This window comes from Drosophila santomea, chromosome 2L (assembly GCF_016746245.2).
Source record: "Drosophila santomea strain STO CAGO 1482 chromosome 2L, Prin_Dsan_1.1, whole genome shotgun sequence".
Lineage (NCBI taxonomy): Eukaryota > Metazoa > Arthropoda > Insecta > Diptera > Drosophilidae > Drosophila > Drosophila santomea.
Window position 1 is genome coordinate 12,894,081 of NC_053016.2, and position 23,536 is coordinate 12,917,616.

Genomic DNA, 23,536 nt, shown 5'->3' on the forward strand with positions numbered 1-23,536 from the left:
GGGTTTTGGTAACCCGGTGTTTGGTGAACCCGGTGTCTGGTAGACATTCGAGTGCCTGTGTAGTAATACGAAAAAAAAGTACAGTAATACTGAAAACGAATATATTATGCCAATCTGTATTTATGATTCTTTTTACAAATTTCACACAAATAGATTTTTTTTTATTTTATTATTGCTTTGTAAATTTTTATTTATTCCATATTTTTTGTATGTATTTTTTTTTTTATAGAAAAAATAAATAGATTGTCTTATTAGCATATTTTTTAATATATATATTTTTATATATATTTATTATTTATATACATAGTTTTTTCTGTTAAGACATTAGATACATCAAACGCAAAACATGTGCACGACTTTTCCTTGGTATTTCATTCACCTAATTTTTGGACCGTGTCTCGCTTCACCATACAATTTTATGCATACAGAAAAGTACCTGCGGCCGATCCTTGCTTGCGCGTCACTCACCCTAAACTCTTTGCACAGCAGACACCCGGTGTTTTTGTGCAAGTACAAAAACACCCTGGTGGCAAACACCGGGTTTGTCATTGCTAAATTTAGGGTGTCTCCAAACACCCGGGTGCGGAGACTCCCGGTGTTTAGCGGGTACACTTAGGGTGCCGGTGGCTTGCTGCAGTTCTCTGACTCCCACCCAGTCCAGCTACATGCCACGCCCTTGCTATCCTCACCTTTCCGGTTCAGTGGAGGTCCATCTAAAAAGCATTTCGTCGAACTCGGCGCCTACTTAATCAAGTGTAACATGGACATGTCCAGGCTCACCTGCCGTTTGACATATTGCGCGATGTCCACCCGCACCCGCACCCGCACCCGCACCCGCACCCGCTCCACCCATCCACCTCCGCCGTGACCTTCACTTGGGCCGTGTCCTGTGACGGCGACGCACAGAGAACTCCCCTTCCGTGTCCTTCGGTCAGCGTGCGCTGCTATCAAATGTCAAATTTGACATAAACAAGTGTTTACATAATGACAACCACAATTTGCGTAATTGTCACAGGCATCCGAGGCAGCAGGCGATGGATACGGACCACGCACCAAGGGTTCCGTCATATTGCTGCTGCTCCAAAAGCCCCCCTCGAAATGTTCAAACAGAAGGGGAGTCCTGAGTCCTGGCACACTCGTGGTGGCCCTCCGCAGAGGTGTTTGCATGCACCCAACATGCTGTTTCACCCTTTCAAAGTTGTCGTACAGCAAACTAGAAATGTTTGCCGGCACTGATTAATTGATGGGCATGTGCGAGTCCTTGCCAGGATCAAGCAAGATGGGAAAATCATTGTTTCGCAACTGGGGAGAGTCGGCTAACTTTTTAATTTCATATTCAAGTTTGTTGGCAGCCTAGAAGTTCGTTATTGTTGTTAGGCAACAACTAAAGTCGACTCATCTTTGTTGTTCATATATCATATATGACATACGTAGGTTTCATCAATTTGAATTGATTTATTTTGGGCTAATAAAAAATTAATTACGCGGAGCTCATCAATCAGTTATTCTTTCTATTTCTTTTATGTGTGAATATTGTCTTATAAAAAGAATATTTCATTTTTTGTGACTATGTGACCTTTAAGAACTTGACATTCATTCGTTAATTTGATCCCGATTGTCATTCAACTTGCATCAACTTCAGCCAAACCAGCATCCCAGACGCGTTTTCCTCACCAACCAGCACAACATTATTACCAAAATATACACAAAGAAAAAAATTAGAAGAAAAAGAGGAGGAAAGCGAGGATTTTGTGCCTGGCGCTGGAGAAAAGTTGATTGTTTGGCCCTTGGGTTATTTGCTTTCTTGATGAAATAATTAAATGTCATTCATTGAGGTCGTTTGCCGCTTATTCTTGCAACGCCATCGCAGGACCTTTCCAGGACTTTGCCAGGACCACCATTCTGCTTCCTGATTTCCGGGCGAGCCTTGTGTAATTGCTGACCGCTTTGGCATATCCTTTTTGCGCCTTTCGCCGACTAATTTGTGCAGACGCCGCCTTGGGGCAGGGTCCTTTCTCGGGTGCGGGTCCTTCCGCTTTTGATTTCAGCTATTGTGCCCATAAGTTCATTAAACCTTTTGGCCAAGCTGCGCCATCGGTTCTCGGCTAATTAAGTGCTGCACATCCTGGCCGGGGCCAAGTTTAATGAACTACTGCCCAAATCTGACGTCACACCTGACGCAATCCGTCTGCAAATTAGCATATTCATAAGATACATCCGTCGCAGCGGCTGGCAGTGTCTGCTATACAGATAGATAGATACTATATAGATGGGAAGAGATAGAAAGACAGACAGCCAGACAGCCACAAGCAGCTCGACAACCAATTTGCTGCGCAAACTTTTGGGTCTTGGCCAGTTTTCAATTTGATGTAAGCCACCAGCCGAAGTTTGAGCCGAGTTTATTGCCTTGCCAGGCAAGTGGAAAGTAGTCGAAAGTGGCAAGTGGAAAGTGGCAAGTGGCAAGTGGCAGCATGGAAATCAATTCTAGCCCAAGTCGCGTCTTTGGCCACTAAACTGCAGGTGGTGCCCCCAACCCCCCCACTGGGAAATGCCACTTTTCCCCTGGGGCTGTACCCAAAAGTCGGCGTAATGCTCTGCCAACTTTAAAACTGTCAAATGGACAAGCCAAGTGCCAACCCAAAACTGTCAAAAGTTATGAATTTCCCAGGCTCACACACACACACACACACACAGAGAAAGGATAGTCGGTGTCCCCTGGATCGCAATTAATGTGAAAAAGCAATTTGAACGGGTAGCCATAGTTTGCCATAGTACGAGTATTATATCCAGTAGCTGGTAACTACCGCAACTAAACATTGCAATTGGGCTGGCCAGGACGCCTTAGGCAGCACGTATAAATCATGTGAATTTATTATGATGATGGCATAAATCATAGGGCCATGCAATATATAAAATTGCACCATTTTTTTAGGGGGGCTTTTTGTTTTCTGTTGAGGCATCAACTTGGGGGCATTGTGTTCGTTGTTTAAGCGCCGCAGAATATGCAATTCAAGCGATACCAGTTGACAACAAAAACAAGGAGCTGGGGGCAAGGATGCAGGACCTCAACAGTGTTGCCTTTTTAGCTGCGGCACATAATTTAAAAAAGATGTAGAGTTACAGAAGGTAGGACTTGGGTATTTCCTTCAATGTCTCAACTAACAAAAATATCAGGTTTCATTTAACAAAATTAAATAATACTTAAATATTGCAACACATATTGCTTTTATGCACCCTTCTGTGCCACTCACTATTCACTTAGCTTATGAACAAAATACAAAATGATATTTTGAAGTAACAGTGGTATTTACAATTTCAAATCGTAAACAAGACGTCAGCCCCTTGGCTGCAAAATAAATACATTCATTTTTAACCGTAAAGTGAAATTTAAATGTCTGTTCTGGACAAAGTCCAAACTCTGTGGAAAAGTTTTTGCCACTTTTAATTACCTAGAAAGGAGTGACTTCAAGTTGCTTGTGCTGGCCTGCTCGTGGTAGTAGTTTAGCTATTTTATTGTTTTTTAACAACTTGCCGTAACTTTATTTGGCGAATCTAGCAGTTCTCCTTGCTGATATGGCGGCACCACTCGAAAACAGGGCAACTCAGGTCAGCGCCTGTCAACGGATGGGGCTGGTCAGGGTGCACAGGATCAGGAGCAGGAGCTGGTAGCAGGGAGCTGGGAGCAGGAGCAGAGTGCACCGCTGCGGCGAAATGTTCCGACAGCTCGGCACATGTACCCCTCGGTACTTTTGGCACCCATTGAAATGGGGTCTCCTTTGTTTTTGTGTGCCCGGCCTAAGCTTGGGGCAACTGGATACTGGTCACTGGACACAGGATGGAGCTCCACCACTCCAGCACTCCATTGCTCCATTACTCCACTTGCAAGCAATTTGTTTTTAGTGGCCTGTTTATGTTGTGAGTATCGCCGCAGTGGTTGCAGGCATGTCAGTAGTTTGGGTTAGCAGTTTGTAGTCTTTTGGCGGCTGTCACTTTTCATTGCCCCAGCTTGTTCATAATTTCCATGTTAATATTGCCCTTGAGTCGCAATTCAGCAATAAAATTAACTCGACTGTGAGCTCTGCTGTTTTGTCCTGCGGTTCACGCTAGTCCCCATCGCCGTTTCATTCCTGGGGCAACAAAAACATGTCCATTGCAATTAGCATATGAGCAACCAAACCATGTGTGGCCCGGAATTGTGGAGTTTGCGGTGAAATTGTGGGCGTGGCGGAGCCAGTAATTTATGAATTTTATGGCATTTCTGTTTAGGGACTTGCGGCGGCTGTCGATGATGAGGGCGCTCAACAACTAACTACTATAACTAACTTTTTAAATGACGAATAATCATCTTTGGGGAATTGGACGGTTGAAAAACGGATTGAAAATACCCTAGGGATGCTGAAACGTATTCCCACTAGGAGCGTAAATAACTCTTTTTTAACGATTTAACATTATTTAACATACAAAATATGGCATTTATACAAAATCTATTTGGCAAAAAAAATGCCAATCAGAGAAACTTGTATGCCCCATGTACGGAAAACTTGCTTAAATAAAATGTATAGGAAAAACGATTTGAAATAACATATAAGAACATAAAATGTTAAAATAGCACCCAGAAAATGAAATAAAATAGAAAAGAAATTTATTTTTAAAGTTAAATACATTTAAAATATTAGTTTGTAAAAAGAGCCCGTTGTAAATAATGAGTTAAGCTTTAAAATAATATTTACTTTTTTGCAATATAAAATGAAGAATGTATAAAGCACAAGGAGTGACTATATATTTATCTTTAAAAACTTAAAATGTGCAGAATGGCTAATGGGATACATAGTATTTGAACATGGTCAAGAACGTTTTAACGTGTTTCCGGTGGGCTTTTCAAGCGTCCTTTTCAATTCAATGGCAAACTTTCATTTAACTTTCATTAGGCGCACTGCACTTGGTGTATTATTCAAAAGCCAACAAATTATGCATATAAATTTTCATTTTCACTTTTGCCAGTGCATTTCGCAGACATCATAACCAACTTTTGTTCGGCCAGCAACAATAAAAGCTAAAACTGAACCTATAGTTGTATGTATATGAAACAAGGAGTTTTGTAGGCGCGCGGTGGCATCTACAACTTTAAACCAAACCGAAAAACACAGGCAAACAATTTGCAAACAAAATATAAATTCTGCAGCATACTTTGGGGCATTTAAAAAATGTTTGTGTGGTCAGGCAGCGGAGTGCACCCCCTTCGCTCGACGCCCCTGTCTAAGCCATATTGCTTGACCAGGCTTTAAGATGAATTCAATGCGAACAGTAATGGAGTCTGGTTTGTTTCGGAAAGTTGCAGTCGAGATAAGCAAATGAATTTCAGCACTTATCACATACAAATTGGCAATCTTTTTTTGCTTCGTTTGTGGGGAACAAGTTTTATTGTTTTGTTTTCGGAAAACACGACCATAAGTCCTGGGGAATTTTAAAGTGCGAGCAGCAATCCACGGTGGAAGATGTGGCAACTGGCAGTGCCAGTAGTCCGCATTCGACTGACAGGATGCAGGAGCAGGATGAGGATGAGGATGAGGTGGTGGCTTAAACTATGCATCAGCAATCTGGGCTAAAAACAAACTTGGCCGAGAGTGTGTCTGCGCTTGGCTGTGCTGCATATTTAAAGGCGCTTAAGTGCCGGCAAAAAGTGCAACCTGAGCACCCAAGAGTGCCGTGCAAAGGGATCAGGGGGTTGGGGTATGCAAGTGGAAGGGGGGTTTTGGGGGGCAGACAGACCCCCGACATGCGTCGTCATCCGACACATCACTCATGCTGTTTTTGAGTCCTGATTGTTTTGAGTGTCTGGCAGCGACAGCAGCAGTTGCACCAGCAACAATGGGCTACACGGCGATGAAAAAAGTCGGATAATGCCATGACAATATACTCTTTAACCTTAACAATTGTATTTTTCAGCACTTCTACCTTTAGATCCACTTATATAACAAGTTTGCAGGCTTCTAGTTTTTATTCCTTTCTGAAATTCAAGTATTAATTACTAGACTGTAAGTTAGTTCATTATAATTCAAATAAATCTTTCGAACATCTAGTTGAAGTTAAAGCTTAAACAATTTAAGATTTAAAAATTTAATGCAACTCATAAGCAACGAATTATTAAAGAACCTAATGTATATATAATATAAACTAAATTGTATCAGCAGTTTTAATAAATATATCCAAAAATGCAATTATCTTTATCTTCGTACCCAGTTTCTACTGTGACAGCACAGGAATTGAAAGCAATTTCTTACTCTGTACAGTAAAAACTGATTGCGTTTGCGTCTGCCGCCAGGAGTCAGTGAATCGGAGACAATGTCGTTGGCTCGGCAAGTGCAGACTCCGCCGGGCGAGTCCTTGTTTATGCCTAAAAAGGTACTGAGCAGAGGGTCCTTGGACTTGGCTTTCGGCACTCTGTAGTGACACACACACTCGAAAAATCAACGCCCAGCCAGTCAGCCAGCGCAAATAGTAAAACAATGAGTGTTTGGAGGAGCTGCAACAATCTGCAGGCGGGACAATTGAATCGAGTGTGGGCGATAATCACTGCCGACACCGTTGGTCGCCCCAAATGTTGACTGCTTTGCATATTGATTGGCCTTTGTCTCCGACCGCCGTATCCCCTCTGTGAGTCCCTCAATCTTCAATCCGCATCCTTTGCATCCGTCCTTCGGCAGTCAACATGCCAGCGACACCTACATCATCAACTTGTTGACACTTTGGCATCATCAGCAGGAGGAGCAGGATGCCGGATTTGCAGGATCGGCAGGACGTGGAGCTGGTGAAGCTGGTGGAGCAGCTCACGCGACATCCGTTCTTTATGGCTGTGAAAAACACTTTATGATGCCTGAACTCCGCTGTGCGTTGACGTTGTTTGACATTGTAGAAATTGCTTTTAATTAAAATATTCTGCGCGGCAAATATCAGCGCACATGCGTTGCATTTCAGCGAGGGCGAGAAGAAAAAAAGGAAAAGGGATATAAACTATATGGCTCAGCTTTAGAGACCTTCTTTTTTCTTATTTTATAACAAAAGCGAAGGAGTGCGTGCACATTGTAGCCACACTTAAAAAAAAACCTGTGTCTTGACTTTAAGGCATATTTATAAAAGAAAAATCTTAAAAGGGGGAGTGCATATAAAAGAAGTGAGAATTGTTTTATGCGTTTCTTGTAGTCCTTACAGAAAAGGGATAAATTAAATTGAAAGGGAAGGGTTGTTTTGTGACACTTTTGCATTAAATCGTATTTAGTGAATAGCTTTAACAAAAACTTGAATCCTCTACGAAGTATTTAAATTACAAGTTCTCAATACAAGTTCAATAAATGCGCATTTCTAAACTCGCGTTCTCTCAGTGAACTCCTCAAAGGAGCGTCTCTGTTTGTTTGAAGAGTTTATTAGTTTAATTTCGCACAGAGCCTTCTTCGCATGGCTCAAATTGAATTTGAATTTGGTTAAAGCGTATTACCCGGATCTGAGCCAACCCTTGAGTTCCCTTTGATCGTCAGAGTGTCTCTTTTTTTTTTTTGTGGCATTCAGGGAGGGAAATTAGCTGGGGACTCCCCCTGGGCTCGTTGCAATGCAATTTATGCTGATTAGCTTGCATCTTGCATTTTGAATCTAGCATCTTGCAGTTGAGTGCCACTTAATGAATGGCAAAACGGCAGCGGGGAATCCAATGATTGGATCTGTATGGGCGAGGGGTGCTTGTAGGGAAGTTGTCACATAATCTAGATTTCTTTGTTCCGTTCTCGAGCAACTGCCAAATCCGCTTAGCAACTTTATAATTAGCCAGTTTGCTCGTAGTGGTCGTGTAGGCGTCACATTGTTCGGCCGTCGTCAATGGGCCACACACCGATTGACTTGGCTGGTTCTTTTCGGCGTGATTGCATAATCTCTAAGCCCGTTCGGCCAGCGAAATCGAGGAGGCGGAGCTGCGAGTCGAGTAAAAAATCAATGGAAATAAATCACCGAAAAGCGTGCGGCAGACTACAGTCTCTACTTTTTTTTCTTTTCATTCATCTTAGCCCTGGCCAGACAAATGCCACGTCGCTTGACGGCACACTTGGCCAAAAGGAGATCTACTCCCGGCCAGGGGCGTCGCAATGGGTTAACTACCAAATTAAAATCAATCAAAATTAATTGCAATCCGTCGCTATTTTATTAACATATCAATTAAGCAATTATGTGATATAAAGTGACATAAATTGTTTAAAGTGGCATTGCTTATACTGTGAGCATTTGTTGTTTGAAAGTAACTTCAAAGCGTTCCTATTATAATCGCTATATTGTAATATATATTTTTCTTATTTTTCCTATATATATAATTTTATTATCCCCCCGTTTACCTCTTAGTTTCCTGGCTACGCCCCTGCGCCCGAATTTCCTGTAATCGTATCGTTAAATTGATTAATTTCTTTATTTGCGCACCCGCTGAAAATTGCGGTCGCCTTGTCGCTGCGAGATTGAGTGAATCACTGCGAGTGGCTAGTTGGGTCCCAGAGGCAATCCAATTTTTGATTAGACGGGGCGGCGATTTAAAGGGAATACCAGATTTGCATTAATACCTTCAACGCAGACACAGCTTCGTTTAATCGTCAGTTTTGCATGGAATGCCACGTAGCACAGTGCGAATTTTTCGCTAGTTTGTTTATTTTTCATACTTCACAATTGAGGTGTACACTGTTCATGTTATTGTGACTTTCATCAGAACCTTATAAATCCATTCCCCCCCACTTCCTTTCATCCACCCACTTATGCACGCCTTCCGCGGCCGCCGGCGCATATTTTGATTTCAGCTTCAACGCCAATTTTGATGGATTAATGGGGCTGGGCGACATTTGTTGTCACTGTCGGCATCTTGGCGTCAAACAAAGGCGTGGTCATAGCTAATGGGGCACTGGAAGAGAGGGGGTCGGCGGAGGCGTGGACGCCGGCAATTTGCTCCGGGTCGTTTGTCTTATACGCCGTGTTGGACGTCTGGCAATTACGTATCCGCCCCGTGTGCGCAATGTGTGCGTACTCCATTCACAGAATGCGGAAAGGTGATTATTCGCTTGGGGTTCTCTAATGTTGATCGATAGGTCAGCGCAAATATCAACGCCAAATTTGCTTGGAGTTCCTGTTTCCGAAAAACAAAGGCAAGCTTGGCATGCACATTTGAATAATATATTCCATTATATTTTAAATAGACTATAATGAAAGGCAAGCCAACATAAACATTTATCTTACTGCAAGGACGAGCAGCTGAAGGTCCTTAAGATCTGGGCCAAGCCAGCGACGGGGAAAGGAGAGAACTTCGTTGGCGTGATGACCCGCATCTATGTGGACTATCAGCTGGGCGATGGATCGCTGGAGAGGAAGACCTACATAGTGAAACAGGCTCTCGCCGACGACGTTCCCCTCTTCGAGTACGATCTGTACACCCGGGAAATGGACATGTACGAGTTCGTCCTGCCCAAGCTGAAGGAACTGCTCCAGGAAGCCGGCCTGGATGGTAAGCTAACAGCAGATGCCATCATGATTCTGGAGGATTGTCAGTCGTAGCCATAGATTTTCCGTTCAGCAATTGCACATCGCCCGCCATCGACCTGCACTACTTCTTCACCACTTCCCTAATGGAGGAGTTCAGGGACAAGGAATCGGAGCTCGTTGAGCATCACTATAGCGCCCTAAAAGCGAACCTGGAGAAGTTCTCATACAAGGGCTCGTTTCCCAGCCTGCAGGAATATGAGCTTCAGTTCGAACGCCGCCGATTCATGAGTAAGTACTGGGAAACTGAACAATGAAAGGGATACCTTAAGCTTTCCCATTTTGCAAGTCTTTTGGCTCGCATGTTCAAGCCTTGCATGATTTACAATGGTTCTGAGGAGACCTCCGGCTTCTCCAGTCTGTATTCGGATACCCCTGAGGGTATGCCAGTGAAGCGGTGATCAGGAGTTCCACAAAACTGCTGGCCCTTCTTGATGCCAAGGGGTTTTTGGATCTCCAATAGGCTGTTATTGTGTTATTACTTTATTATTAAAACTCTGTAGGCCAAAAACTTCCTTTTTCTTGATGGTAAATACTATATACCTTCAGTCAAGATCTAAGTAGGCATCAGCATTCATTAGTTTCGGTGCCTTTAAGTCGTAAGAAGTAAATACAATTGTCAATAAGTAGCTTTCGTGTGCAATCTAGGTTAAGTGCAATCTGAGTTAAGGGTATCTGATAGTCATAGAACTCGATCGACTTAGTGTTCTCTCTTGTTTTTCATAGTTGAGTACTGATAAATAGCCCCATCTGTTTGTATGCCAAATAACTTTTCATAGAGCACTTTAATGATAAGCAATCAGCGAACGCTAAATTGCTTTAAAATATCACATGTATAATAAAGTTACGTCATTTTGGCGTCACTTTCGGTGGGGAATGATTAAATACAAAGGCCTTTAACCTAAACTGACTAGGTTCTAGTGATAACTGCCTAGTTCTGATATTCAATAGCCTGTCTAAAGTTAATTAAACATTTTGAAACTATAAATATGTCTGTACTGCAAGTATAGTTCAAACATCTTATTTCTTCCTCTGTACCTGCCAAAAAGTACGCCAACTTGGAGCTTTACTACGGGTGGGAAATCGTTTGCACCTGGACGGGCTTTCCGTGCGAATGGTTTGCTCAATGACCAAGCTCAGACTCGCACAAAATGTTTACGTACTCGTATTTGTGTGATTCTTGTGTAAATTGTCTGTGAAAACGGCCATGGAGTGCCTCGGCTCAGACTCAGTTCAGATTCAGATTCAGATCCCAGGTTCAGATTCAGATTCTGCTTCGGCTTTTGCATCTGCATTTGCATTTGTCTGTTTTCAATTCCTTTCCATTTTCCCACTAGCTGTGATTTCGCTCTGCATACGTACATCTTCCGCTTCCTCCGCATCCCATCCTACAGTATCCTATCCTATCCTTTCGTATCCTACCCTATCCTATCATCCTATATCCTTTTTCCGCACCCACACACTCTTTTTCCGGGCAGCACACACCGATGCTCATTTCGCCAGCGCCAACTAAAAATGCATTTCCTGTCAAGTGTAAAAAGGAAATGATGTGACGCTCTCCGGCTTTAACGTGCAATCAATCATTGCCGTGCCCGTTTCCACCCAAAAGGACTCTCCGTGTCCTTCCCCATTCCCCCCTCCATTTTCATGTCCTTTTGCGGCGGCAAAGTCAACGAAGGCGGGTTTATTAAGTCGGGCAAATAGTGTTAAGTATTTGTCAAATGTCAAATGCCAAATGCCAGATGCCAGACTCCCTTTTGGCCGGGCTTAATGGATCCCCTCACATCCTGGCCAGCCACACACTGGATTTTAATTGCCACGCCGATAGGCAAGTGATTCTCTCCTGTCCCTGACCCACCTGACCCACCTGGCACACCGTTTTCATCCCGCCAACCTGGCATTGAGCTGCAGATTCCGCCTGCCGCGATGCCTCCTCAATTAGAGGGTCGTTGCCAGAAGTGTTGACTATTAACCCTCCGACAGCCGACGCACCTGTCTAAATTAATTAAAAAGCCGAGTGCAAATAGTGTTCTCTGAAAGAGCAGAGAAAGAGTAATTATTTCAGGAGCCTTTATATTTTATGTACTCTATCATTTGAGCAACCAATAAATAAGGCATGGTTTAAGTTTTTTATTTTTCTACGGCCCGTTCCTAATCAGCAGTATATTTAAGTTACTGATTATAAAGGTTTCTGGTGCCACAAAGGGCTTTATTTACACAAAAATTAAGAAATGCAAGCCCCATTAAATTTTTTCGATGAAAATGTATCATAGAAATATATGTACATCCACTAAACAACATCGATTTCACAGTACTTTCTATTCAGCAGGTCTACCATTTGTAAACACATACATATGAGTGTGCAAAAGGCGAAGTAAAGGATTCACTCAATGGAAATCTAAGCTCCTTTGAGGCGTGTCCTGAGTCCTGAGGCACTTTGCTGTGTTGGGGGTTAAGGCAGGTGGCAACCCACCAGCGTGTGCCATTCTCCAAAACCCCGACACTTTTCAAGTTCAAGCGTGTGATATATGCGATATATATATATATGCAGATATATGTATACATATATGCCATCCCCCTGCTGAGCCCATAAGTGTGCCTTGTATCTTGATGGCTTGGAGCTACGTGTCTGGACGCTGTAATCGGATGTTTATGGCCCACAGAAAACTCACGGACGATCCACGCACTTTCAATTCTTCTTGCCTCCAGAAGGAAGGGGCAGTCATTGAACGGCGATCTCTTGATGGCTCATTGTTTACCGCCATACGCAGACAATTGTGGCCATAATGGAGCGGCTGGTGGCTTGAAGGCGCTTAATTACATCGATTCGAAGCGCTCAAATGAGTTGACACATTTTTCGTTGGTTGGGGGTTGAGTGGTGAATTTCTTAGAAAAACCTTTTGGGGCAACCTTCGGTTCTTGGTTGTTATTATATTATTAACAACTAAGACCCATTTTCGGTGACCCAATGCGCACTTTGTTCCTGCTTGGCAACCTTTGATGGCAACCAACTCATTCATGGAAAATAAAGGAGAAAGAGCAATAAAGGGGTCTGCAATTAGTAATCCGATTTGGCAATATCCAGGTCGAAACTACGTGAAACTGTGCCAATCTCCGAATAAACACCGAAGGGAACAATAATACAAATGTTTCAAAAAGACAGAAATAACAAAAAACTGAAAATCATGCGCCCAATGAAGCAAACGCCCCAACTGACACACAAACGCCCCAAGTCGCAAGATATGTGTATATAAATATATATATATTTTTTTTTTTGGGGACTTGGAGGTGTTGACAAGTCACCTGTATTTTCGTGGGAGGTGGAGAAATAGTTGGCTTTAGGGACAGCTTGACAGCAAATTTGGCGCTCCATTGGCATGCGCATGTCGCCAAGAAAAACACGGTGACTTTCAAGTGCGCTGTGCGCCGACAGAGGGCGCTGCAAGGTGGCGAGCTGACAATTGAAAAGTTAATTGAACGCCACGCAAATCGCAATTAATTACCAACTCGGCGAGTAGGCCTACAAGGAAGCGCTGAACTTGACATCGAAAATCGAGCAGAAAGAGTCAAAACGAAACTGAAACCGAAATCGACACTCAATTCGATGGCAGTACCAAAACCGTGGACAAAAAGACAAATTACCCGAAACCAGTTTTGGCCCGCAATTGTCAAATTGTCAACCAAGATGCCGAGACACTTTAGCACTTGTTACCGGTTTGCTCTTCGGTTATTTTTCTTCTTTTTTGTATTTGCCCCATTCCGCTTTTGTTGAGGGCGCCACTTCTTTGGGGGGCTAATTCTGACGCCCCATATAAAGTGACGTGCGTCGGGAGTGGTCGGCATCATTAAGTCGACGTCTCTCCAAGACGGATATACTCGGACGGATATACTCGTGTATAGTCGTATAGTCGTCAGCCTGAAAGTCATCGCATCCTGTGCGGCACGTGCCTCTTCATCCTCGAGCAAACCCAGTCCAGTCCAAAGGAAGTGATTCCACAATGGCAGGCAAAGTGAGTTTAATAAAGTGGAACTCTAACCAGCTCGATTTAAAAGGCATTTCAATTGCCAGCAAAGTGTCTAGTTTTCAAGGCAATCGCTCAACTCGTGTGTTAATATATCCTTTTCAAAAAAATTTGCTAGCACTTACATGAATTTTTCTACAAATCTGCAGCAATAAAATGTTTAAATTTGGTGTAGCCCAAAAAATAGGAGGAAAATTCAATTGAAGTGCGCCAGTATTTATAGCTTGTGATTTGCATAATCATGAAAATAAAACCAATCCAATCGGTATTGCTTCATATTGGATTTGGAAAATTGTATAATCGAATTTGATTTTTGTATTGCATTTGCATATATGAATGCAACCACCGTTTTAGATCAAAATATAAAGTAGAACACTTCTTTCTGCCAGACTAATTTCAATTATGAATCTCTATTTGGAAAATCAAAAAACAACTTTAAATTACACGTAACAATAATTATATATGCTCAAAAAATGTTTAAAAAATATATAGGTGCATAGAAAAATGTTTCAATATGAATAAACCCTTTTCCTTTGCAGCTCCTGACTGTTTTCTCCCTTCTGGCCATCACTGCATCCTGTCGCGCAGGATTCGCGGCCACCTATGCCGGCTACCATCCCGCCTACGCCACCTACCAGGCTCCAGCTGCCGTCTACCATGCGGCTCCAGTGGCCCAGGCTGCTGTCTACCACCAGGCGGCTCCTGTCTTCGCCAAGACCTTTGTGCCAGCTGCTCCTGTGTACACCAGATCCTATGCCGTGCCCGCTCCAGTTGTGAAGGCGGTGGCTCCTGCTCCTCTCGCTCTGCCCCTTGCTGCTCCGGTGGTCAAGACCCTGGCTGCTGCTCCCGTGGTTGCTGCTCCAGTGGTGAAAACTGTGGCTGCTGCTCCCGCGGTTCTGAAGCAGGTGGAGTTGGAGTCCTCTCCCCGCTACGACTTCTCCTACGGCGTCCACGACAGCATCACCGGCGACATCAAGAGCCAGGTGGAGACCCGTGACGGCGGCAACGTGGTGGGATCCTACTCCGTCCTGGATGCCGATGGCTACAAGCGCACAGTGACCTACACCGCCGACGACATCAACGGATTCAATGCGGTGGTTCAGCGGGAACCGGTTGTGGCTGCCCGTGCCGTGGCTGCTCCAGTGGTTTCCGTGGCTGCTCCAGCTCCAGTTCCCGTCCATGTTGCCGCTCCCGTGGCCTCGCTGCCCGCTCCCATCTACTATCCCCACCAGCAGGTGTTCGCGCCCCAGCAGGTTCAACAGCAGGTTTCCGAGCAGCAGGGTGAGGTGGTGGAGGCTCCTGTCGCCCAACAGCCCGAGCTGGAACCCACTCCCATTGACTACAACGAGGGTCAGCAACAGCAGCCGCAGCAGGAGCAGCAACAGCAACAGCAGGAGCAGCAGCAAACCTATCCCCAGGATCAGCAGTTTCCGCCCTTCTCTGGCCAATCCTCTCCAGCTCCCGACAGCGATGATTCCGACGTGGTGGAGGCACGATCTGCCCCGGAGGTCAGCACCACCACCACCGCTGCTCCAGTGACGGAGGAGAACAAGAAGACGGCCTAGATTTGATTGAGAACGGAAATATTGTTGAAAAAATAAATAAAATACTTCGAGAATGTAATACTTCGACTATTTAATTAATGTGAAGAACAAGGAGGTCAATCAATAGTTCACACTTGAGTTAATTATTCTAAACTGCATTTATTCGCTAAAGCTGATAAAGTGATAATTCAAAAGTCTAAATGTGGGCGCTTCAAATAATTAATTTCCCATATTAATTTAGCGGATTACTGCCCAAAGAATTCGGAAAACACACAATTGAAAAAGGGACTAAATCGATTGGCTGCAAAGGTGATTACCTCCAAAAAAAAAGGTGTTTATTTCTGACAGCCACACATAAACAAAATTAAAAGAGCATTAACCGGAATATCTGCATTTATTGCATTATTAGTGATAAACGAGAGATTAAATGGTATTAGTGCAATAACAACATATTTGCAAGCAAAAAGGACAATCAAATTCTATATTTATAGGTAGACAGCTAAAATCAGTACGTTGTTTTCTCCAATTAAATGTTTATTTAGATGGCTATAATTGTCTTATTAAATATGGATGGAGTTTTAATATTTAACATATATCCGACGAACTAATTTAAAGCAAAGATTAAACACATACATTATACATATGTTAAGTACAAAAACAAATTTATATTTGCTTGCAAAAAACAAACTAATTGAATTTGTTAAAGCTTTAAAAAAATGTACAAATGTACAATAAATAATATTTTTTTAAAATTTTTTTTATTTAATTTTACAACCGAATTATTTTTACTAGAGAAAATGCAAGAAAGTAATCTATAGTAATGCAGGTCATAAACATTTAAATTAGCCCGCTTGGTGTGCAGATTCAGCCGCTTTCTGTTCAGCTGTTTGCTGAATGTGGCCTGCATGCGCACACGTTCCACAAACTCATGATGGAACGCAAAAGCAGGTCATCCACTTGGTAAGCGATCAGTACTACGACTACGAATCCCGTAAGGTAAAATAATAATGTTCTAATATTAAGTGGGCTATGAAAAAATTACATTATTTTAAATAGCGCTTTTTCTACGCGTGATTCTCGTACTCCAAGCTAACAGCAAGATAACATTCGATGTTAAGCACAGACGTTCACACTGGCAGCAAACATCGATAGGCGACAAAGATCGATGGGCCATCTGCGTTTCGTTCGCCTCTAAGGCTTGCTTTTCAAATCAAACGGTAAATTCTGGCGGCGCCAAGCAGGCATTGACTCTAAATTCGCATCGATTTCGAGATTGTCTACGTTTGCCACAGCACAGTTCTATCGGCACATTCAGCGTGCTAACACGCTTGACAAATTCTCGTGCTCATCTTTCCTAAGGGAACGATCAAAATTGTACAAAAATTCAGTGAAGTGATTTTCAAGCCTAAAAAGCGAGCACACGCCTTCAAAAAGGGCTAAGGTAAGTGCGTGTATATTCGTTTGTTCCTTTTCACTTTCGTTTACTACTTTGCCGCGCCTCTTCCTTCCTCTTTGTCCTCCTCTTCTATGCTCCCCTCTTTCCGCTAATCTGCAAATGGCGGCTGCTGCAGCTGTTGCTTCGTTGTTGCCAACCAAAGGCGTAGTCCCGAATTCGCTCGGTTTTGGTCTACTTAAAATAATAATCTTTTCAAATGTTTGGCTTCTTGTGCTATTTTAGCTAACATTAACCTTTTTGTGCCAACAAAGAAACCCCTTTCATAAATTCATGACTACGCCCCTGTTGCACGCCCTTGCTAAAAGCCGGTCTGCCGAAAGGAACAGGGAAATATAAGAAAGAGATAGCAAACCTAGCAGCCCTTGATTCAGCTTCTTCTCCACTTTAACTCACATTTTCCTTTTCAGTTTCATACATTTCATCGCAGCAGCAACATCAAAACTTTTAAAGGGAAAAAGAAAAACTCGACAAAATGAGTAAGGCGGATTCTAACTCGCGACAGGGCTCGTACAAGGCCAACACCATCAACACGCAGGTAATGTACCAAGAAACCGCAGATCCTCTGCAGAACCCCGTTCAGAGCTAACCTCACTTTGTGCCCTAGGACTCGCGCATGCGTCGCCATGAGGTGACCGTCGAGCTGCGCAAGGCCAAGAAGGAGGACCAGATGTTCAAGCGGCGCAACATCAACGACGAGGACCTCACATCGCCGCTCAAAGAGCTCAATGGCCAGTCGCCGGTGCAGCTGTCCGTGGACGAGATAGTGGCGGCCATGAACAGCGAGGATCAGGAGCGCCAGTTCCTGGGCATGCAGTCTGCCCGCAAGATGCTCAGTCGGGAGCGCAATCCGCCCATCGACCTGATGATCGGCCATGGAATAGTGCCCATCTGCATACGCTTCCTGCAAAATTCCAACAAGTAAGTAGTGGCTATAAATAGCCGATAAAGCATTACTAAATCCCCTGAATCTCCAGCTCAATGCTGCAGTTTGAGGCCGCCTGGGCGCTTACAAACATCGCCTCCGGCACCTCCGACCAAACGCGCTGCGTCATCGAACACAATGCTGTGCCGCATTTCGTGGCTCTGCTGCAGTCCAAGTCCACCAACCTGGCCGAGCAGGCAGTCTGGGCTCTGGGCAACATTGCCGGCGACGGAGCTGCCGCCCGCGACATTGTCATCCACAACAATGTAATTGACGGAATCTTACCTCTGATCAACAATGAGACGCCGCTCTCTTTTCTGCGCAACATCGTCTGGCTGATGTCTAACCTGTGCAGGAACAAGAATCCCTCGCCGCCGTTCGAGCAGGTGAAGCGGCTGTTGCCCGTCCTGTCGCAGCTTCTGTTTAGTCAGGACATCCAAGTGCTGGCCGACGCCTGCTGGGCTTTGTCCTACGTCACAGACGACGATAACAGCAAGATTCAGGCAGTGGTCGACTCGCAGGCAGTGCCACGTCTGGTCAAACTATTGCAAATGGACGAGCCAAGCATTATTGTGCCCGCCTTGCGCAGCGTTGGCAACATTGTGACCGGCACAGATCAACAGGTAACAAAACAAATGATCTTATTCTTTTTATTCTGACCCGATGATTTCATTTTTGTATTAGACTGATGTTGTAATCGCATCTGGAGCTTTACCTTTGCTGGGACTTCTTCTGCAGCACAAAAAGAGTAACATTGTCAAGGAAGCTGCCTGGACGATCAGCAACATCACAGCAGGTAACCAGAAGCAGATCCAAGCGGTGGAAGATGCCGGCATCTTTCACCAGCTGCGCACTGTGCTGGAGAAAGGTGATTTTAAGGCCCAGAAAGAGGCAGCCTGGGCGGTGACAAACACCACGACGTCTGGCACTCCTGAACAGATCGTGGATCTAATTGAGAAGTACCATATATTGAAGCCGTTTATCGATCTGCTGGACGCAAAGGATCCGCGTACTATCAAGGTGGTGCAGACGGGCCTATCGAACTTTTTCGCCCTGGCGGAGAAATTCAATGGCATCGAGAACCTATGCTTGATGGTCGAGGAGATGGGCGGTCTAGATAAGCTGGAAACACTGCAGCAGCACGAAAACGAGGAGGTCTACAAGAAGGCCTACGCCATCATCGACACTTACTTCAGCAACGGCGACGACGAGGCCGAGCAAGAACTTGCGCCTCAGGAGGTCAACGGAGCCCTCGAGTTCAATGCCACCCAGCCTAAGGCTCCTGAGGGTGGCTACACGTTCTAGACTAATCGCCCACCACATATTCCAAACGCCGCTCACACGCCTTACAAACTACACCAACTCGTTAGACCTTCGACCGCGCTCACACGTTATTTTTTTGTCACAAGCTATGCCATTGTCAAACATACGCACCATCACATCTCACCACGAACATTCCCAAACATACCTCGCATGGAAACACAGACGAATGCATTAGCTTAAATCATAATTGAATCGGGTTGGCGAAGACCACCCGTACCCCATCTACGCATGAATCCCATTCAACATTCCCGCATTCTTCGCATTGGAGTTCACAGATTGCAGCATGAATCTCCGGTGCAGTGTTTCACGTTCAGGATGCAACCGCTCGGGCAGCTGTGCTGGCTGGGATCATGGTTGTTGCCCAGAATCCGTCTGTACAGGGTGCCCGTCTGATTGCGTGTGCTCGGCTTTTTATTGGATATGTTTCGAATATATTTTAGGCTGTTTAGTATTTATTTATGTATACAGGAAACGCTTTTAATCCTCCACCTTCGCGCAAGCATTACAACAACTACTCATCCCCTTAACACCAGTGTCCTCATCCCCGAATTGCAAGATTGTATTCACAGTTGTCAATAAATAATGAATTGTTTAAATGATACATGCCTAGGCGTTTTTTTTGCGCGATTTAAAAAAAAAGTTTTCTATAATATCGGGCGCTTTAAGAAGATTGAAGCATATTTTTGGGCCTTTTTATATATTTTTTATAGGCAATCGAATTTAAAATGTTATCCCTTCAGTGCTGGCGCCTTTTGTCAGTACACTCGCGATAAAAAGTCATGCAGTCAATACATGGGTTTTTGTGCGTTTAAATCGCATTTCGACCGTAAGCGGATAGCCGGAAGATTAAGAGCTATCTGGCGCAGCCACGCCCATTCCAGCAGAGTAATCCGCAGCAGCGTGCAGCGAACCCAAAAGCGTTCCAGATTAGATATAATGATTAAACAACCGACTCAACTCAGCTACTGGCATAGAATGCGCCCCACCAACTCAATCAAGATGAGTCGCAGTGGTGATTCGCAGTGGTCCAGGGCAAAAACAAAACATAACAAGTGGGGCGACGTCGCATCAACAACCATGTCCACGAACTTATTCCCATCGGATGCAGCGCGTCGGATTCGGCGAGTCAAACCAGCGGCAGCGGCAAACAAATTATAAAAATAGATTAAAAATTCAGCAGTCGAGCAAGTAGTTGCCGAAAATTCAAACTGAGTTGTGTGGAGGCATTGGCCATCCGGAGCTTTTGCCCCAGCGTTGCCCAAGTTGTCGTCACCGATGAGGCGGGCGGATGGATCGGATCTATCCAATTGGTTCTTCGAGGTTTCGAGCTATTTTATTATTTGCGAGCGCAAGCGTTTAGTCGACTTTTGGTTGAAGCTGCGTGCGGGCGTGAATCTCTAAAGGCAACTAATTTATATAATTGCAAGACGATCTATATTTCGTATTTCAAACTTAACAATTGCTTACAAATTCAATTCAATAAAGGTAATAGAATAGTGCAACGGCTGTGAAATCAATCTGTGCTTCTACATAAGTAACGTACGGGTATTTGTAAAATCAGCCGCATTTTCCCAGAATATGTATCGAAATTTTCACAACTATTGTTGTTGATGATGCCACTTCGAAAACGATTCTGTGATCTCATATGCCTCAATGAAAATCGAGTGGGGATTCGCCATATGCCACTTTGTGCATTTAAACGTTTACAAAATAAATGAAGTAAAAGCGTTAAAAAAACCGAAGCACTTTTGACAAACTCATGATGCAGTTAATTTCGTCGAATAAAACAAAAAATTGGCACACCAAAAATAAACAATAAACATCTATGTGTGTATGTAGCAATAGAACAGCGCTACTTTATAGCGAGTGTGCACAGCAAAAAATAAATAATATGAGAAACATCAAATTGTTATTGATTTTTAAAGTTAGAAGAGCTTTTAATGTGAAACTTAAAATTGTAAAATATGAATATATTTTCTTTATCATTTATCTTACAAATAATCATTGCATTTCTTAGCAATGCCTCCGAGTGCCATGCTATTCTGATAATTTGTTCTAACGCATTGCTTGACGATTTTTTTTAAGTGTGGGCAGCGTGGTTCTCGCGATTTTGAAGCGGAAAACGCTTTTTCGTTTCGCCTCGGTCCGTTTTTATTTTCCAATTGGGGTGGGTGGGCGCGTATTTTGTTTGTTGATGTGGCAATTAAGCGCGCAAGTGTGCGCGTCGCGTAGAAATCGGCGTGCAGAGCTGCAGCTTCGGATCGGCAAACTATATGGCGAGTGGGCGTTGAAGTGGGCGTGGGCTTTGGCGTTGTTGTGGGCGGGAATGGGGGGAGTGGTGTTCGCCATAGAACGGAGGCGGCTGCCGAAAATCGCGTGAAATTAAAAGTTGCCGCAAATATATAGCCGCAGCACTGTCACAAAGTTTTCCGCCTCGGCATTTCCGCTTTGTTTACTTGCCGAAAATAGTGTCAAGTTTGGCCTAGTGTGCTTGCTCCCTTGTTCAGCGCACTTTGTTTGCTCAAGGCTTTTCTTTTGTATTCACGCGCTTCTGGCCCAAATGAAATGGAAGACAATTTACATTTTCATTACAGTGTGCACTTCAAGAGCCAAGGTGAATTTAAATAGGATTCAATGGATGGCGGATGGCTCAAAATTATATTTTCATTTTATTTAAAGCATCTCATGGCCCTAATAAATTTGGCCAAGTTTACTCACATACGAGTACATACATCGTCGTCGTCGACGATGGCACATGTGTTTTGCATTATGCCGAAGGGCACATTTATGCTAAACAATTACTTTTGATAGAATCAGGCATGTGGAAGCGATAAATTCACGCCTTTATAGTATTAATAAGCCTTCATTGGCATACAAAAACACTGCCCAAGGCTTCTTTCGGAATTCAGATTTCATTAGATTCCAGGAAAAAGTGTGCATCCTACTCATACACCCCTTTCTGAGTTAAAAGTAGAGTAATTTACTATATTAGGTAAATAATTTGGCATTCCAATATTACAAAGCTTTAATTCCAACCAATAAATTATATTTTGCAGGACACAGAATGAGTGAAGCTGCCAATTCAACGCCCTATGACTGCCCCATAGGTGCTGGCATTTACCACAGCATAGCGACCAGTTTTGCAGATGAGAATGTGGTGGTATCACCACTGCTGCTGGAAGCCACGCTGTCCCTGCTCTTCCTGGGATCGGATGGAGCCACGGCCGAGGAGCTGCAGAAGCTACTGCGACTGAAGCAACGCTTTCCCAGCAATGCCAAAATGGCCAACTTCTATGCCGCCGAACTGGCCAACATCACAGCAGATGCAGATACCTTCCTGCAGCTGCAGAGCCGATTGATGCTGGGATGTGAGTCTGGTGTGGCCGATGATTTCCAGAAGATTGCCCAAACCTACTTCCATGCCACGGCCGAGTGTGTTGACCTGGAGCAAACGGAGAAGCTGCGTCGCCACATCAACGAACAGATCCTGGCCAGCGTGGGTGGTGGCAGCTGGAAGGATATCCACGTGGCAGATGGTTCGGCTGCCAAAACGCTGCTCCTGCTGGCGGCCACACTGCAGAGCAAGTGGTTCCTGCCCTTCAGTGCGTACAGAACCGGGCTCTATGAGTTCCACAGCGGCAGCAGCCAGGTGAAATCGGTGCCCATGCTCTTCGACGACGACATGTTTGTGAAGTTCGCCGAGCTGCGGGATCTGGATGCCCGTGCCATTGAGCTACCCTTCGAGCACGCCGAGGAGCTGTCCATGCTGCTCATCCTGCCCAATCAGCGAGTTGGTCTGCAGGAACTGGAGAAGCAGCTGCATGACCTGGATTTGGGTGCACTGCAGCAGCGAATGCAGATGGAGGGCGTGCAGGTGCTGCTGCCCAAATTCAGTATCGATTTCGAGTGCAGTCTGCGGCAGCCCTTGAAACAGGTACGTAACATAAATAAATGGATCATCTTTTTCCATTTTATTTCAAAATGTGCATGTTGTCTTGTAGCTGGGCTTCGCGGAGATATTTGCTCCATCCGCGAACTTCAAGCACCTGCATTCATCTGCGAATCTGCCCATTGCCGATGTTCTCCACAAGCTGCGTATCAATTTGAATGAGTCTGGTTCCGGACCCGAGTTGCCCAAAAATGCTACAGGTATTTCATTTCTTTGAAATCCCCGGCGATAGATTTACCTCATGCTTAACCTTTGCAGAATATAAACCCATTGTGATCAGCAATTCCTCCCGCCAGAAATTCTTCCGAGCTGACCATCCATTCTTCTTTGCCATTCGCAGTGAGAATGTGACCTATCTGATGGGTCACGTGGTGGAGTTTTAATAGTCCCGGGGAAACTCCATAATACGGAAGGGTTGTGCAATATGTTAACTTGTATACAAATAAGTAAAGTTACACTAATATTTACTAAACAAGAAATACGAGTTGTCAAGTGGCTGCGTTGAATGATATGGTAGGCTAAACGATAGTCAGAAAGTGGGTGTTCTTTGGAAATGAGAATGAAAGTCATAATAATATGGATTATTTAAATACTTTTATAGAAATCTTGCCTCAATCTTACCTTGTTTTGACAGCTTCTCTTCTTTTAATATAATTTCCTTTTAAGTTAAAACACACGCATTTCGTAGATTTTCTAACAAGAGTCTTGAGTTTATTTAAAGATATATCTGTATAATTTGTGTTGTTCCAGAAATAGTCCTGTTAT

General features: G+C 44.1%; 4 protein-coding genes across 6 annotated transcripts; all 4 read left to right on the forward strand.

Annotated features, from left to right (window-relative positions):
- Positions 1–6,772: 6,772 nt before the first annotated feature.
- Positions 6,773–10,018, forward strand: LOC120444103. Its single transcript, XM_039623631.2, is given in 5 exon segments — positions 6,773–6,853; positions 9,229–9,551; positions 9,554–9,790; positions 9,845–9,933; positions 9,936–10,018. Coding segments are annotated over 5 exon segments (813 nt in total).
- A 2,837-nt stretch (positions 10,019–12,855) lies between these two features.
- On the forward strand, positions 12,856–15,200 carry LOC120451745 (vacuolar protein sorting-associated protein 27). Of its 2 annotated transcripts, none has more exons than XM_039635671.1 (2): positions 12,856–13,565; positions 14,117–15,200. In XM_039635671.1, exons 1-2 carry the CDS (start codon positions 13,554–13,556, stop codon positions 15,140–15,142), a joined length of 1,038 nt encoding a protein of 345 aa, XP_039491605.1. In that variant the 5' UTR covers positions 12,856–13,553; the 3' UTR covers positions 15,143–15,200. The 2 variants fall into 2 exon arrangements, with proteins under 2 accessions (XP_039491605.1, XP_039491597.1); XM_039635663.1 differs by lacking the exon at positions 12,856–13,565 and adding an exon at positions 13,804–13,842.
- Positions 15,201–16,320: 1,120 nt separating this feature from the next.
- LOC120454832 (importin subunit alpha) lies at positions 16,321–19,423 on the forward strand. Its single transcript, XM_039640306.2, has 5 exons — positions 16,321–16,562; positions 16,985–17,112; positions 17,182–17,495; positions 17,552–18,122; positions 18,184–19,423. The coding sequence occupies exons 2-5, from the start codon at positions 17,050–17,052 to the stop codon at positions 18,802–18,804; spliced, it is 1,569 nt and encodes a 522-aa protein (XP_039496240.1). The 5' UTR covers positions 16,321–16,562; positions 16,985–17,049; the 3' UTR covers positions 18,805–19,423.
- Positions 19,424–20,061: 638 nt separating this feature from the next.
- On the forward strand, positions 20,062–23,215 carry LOC120458650 (serine protease inhibitor 42Dd). Of its 2 annotated transcripts, none has more exons than XM_039646378.2 (4): positions 20,062–20,307; positions 21,879–22,756; positions 22,824–22,971; positions 23,030–23,214. In XM_039646378.2, the coding sequence occupies exons 2-4, from the start codon at positions 21,887–21,889 to the stop codon at positions 23,152–23,154; spliced, it is 1,143 nt and encodes a 380-aa protein (XP_039502312.1). In that variant the 5' UTR covers positions 20,062–20,307; positions 21,879–21,886; the 3' UTR covers positions 23,155–23,214. The 2 variants fall into 2 exon arrangements, with proteins under 2 accessions (XP_039502312.1, XP_039502313.1); XM_039646379.2 differs by lacking the exon at positions 20,062–20,307 and adding an exon at positions 21,576–21,814 and having other exon boundaries at positions 23,030–23,215.
- Positions 23,216–23,536: the final 321 nt, after the last annotated feature.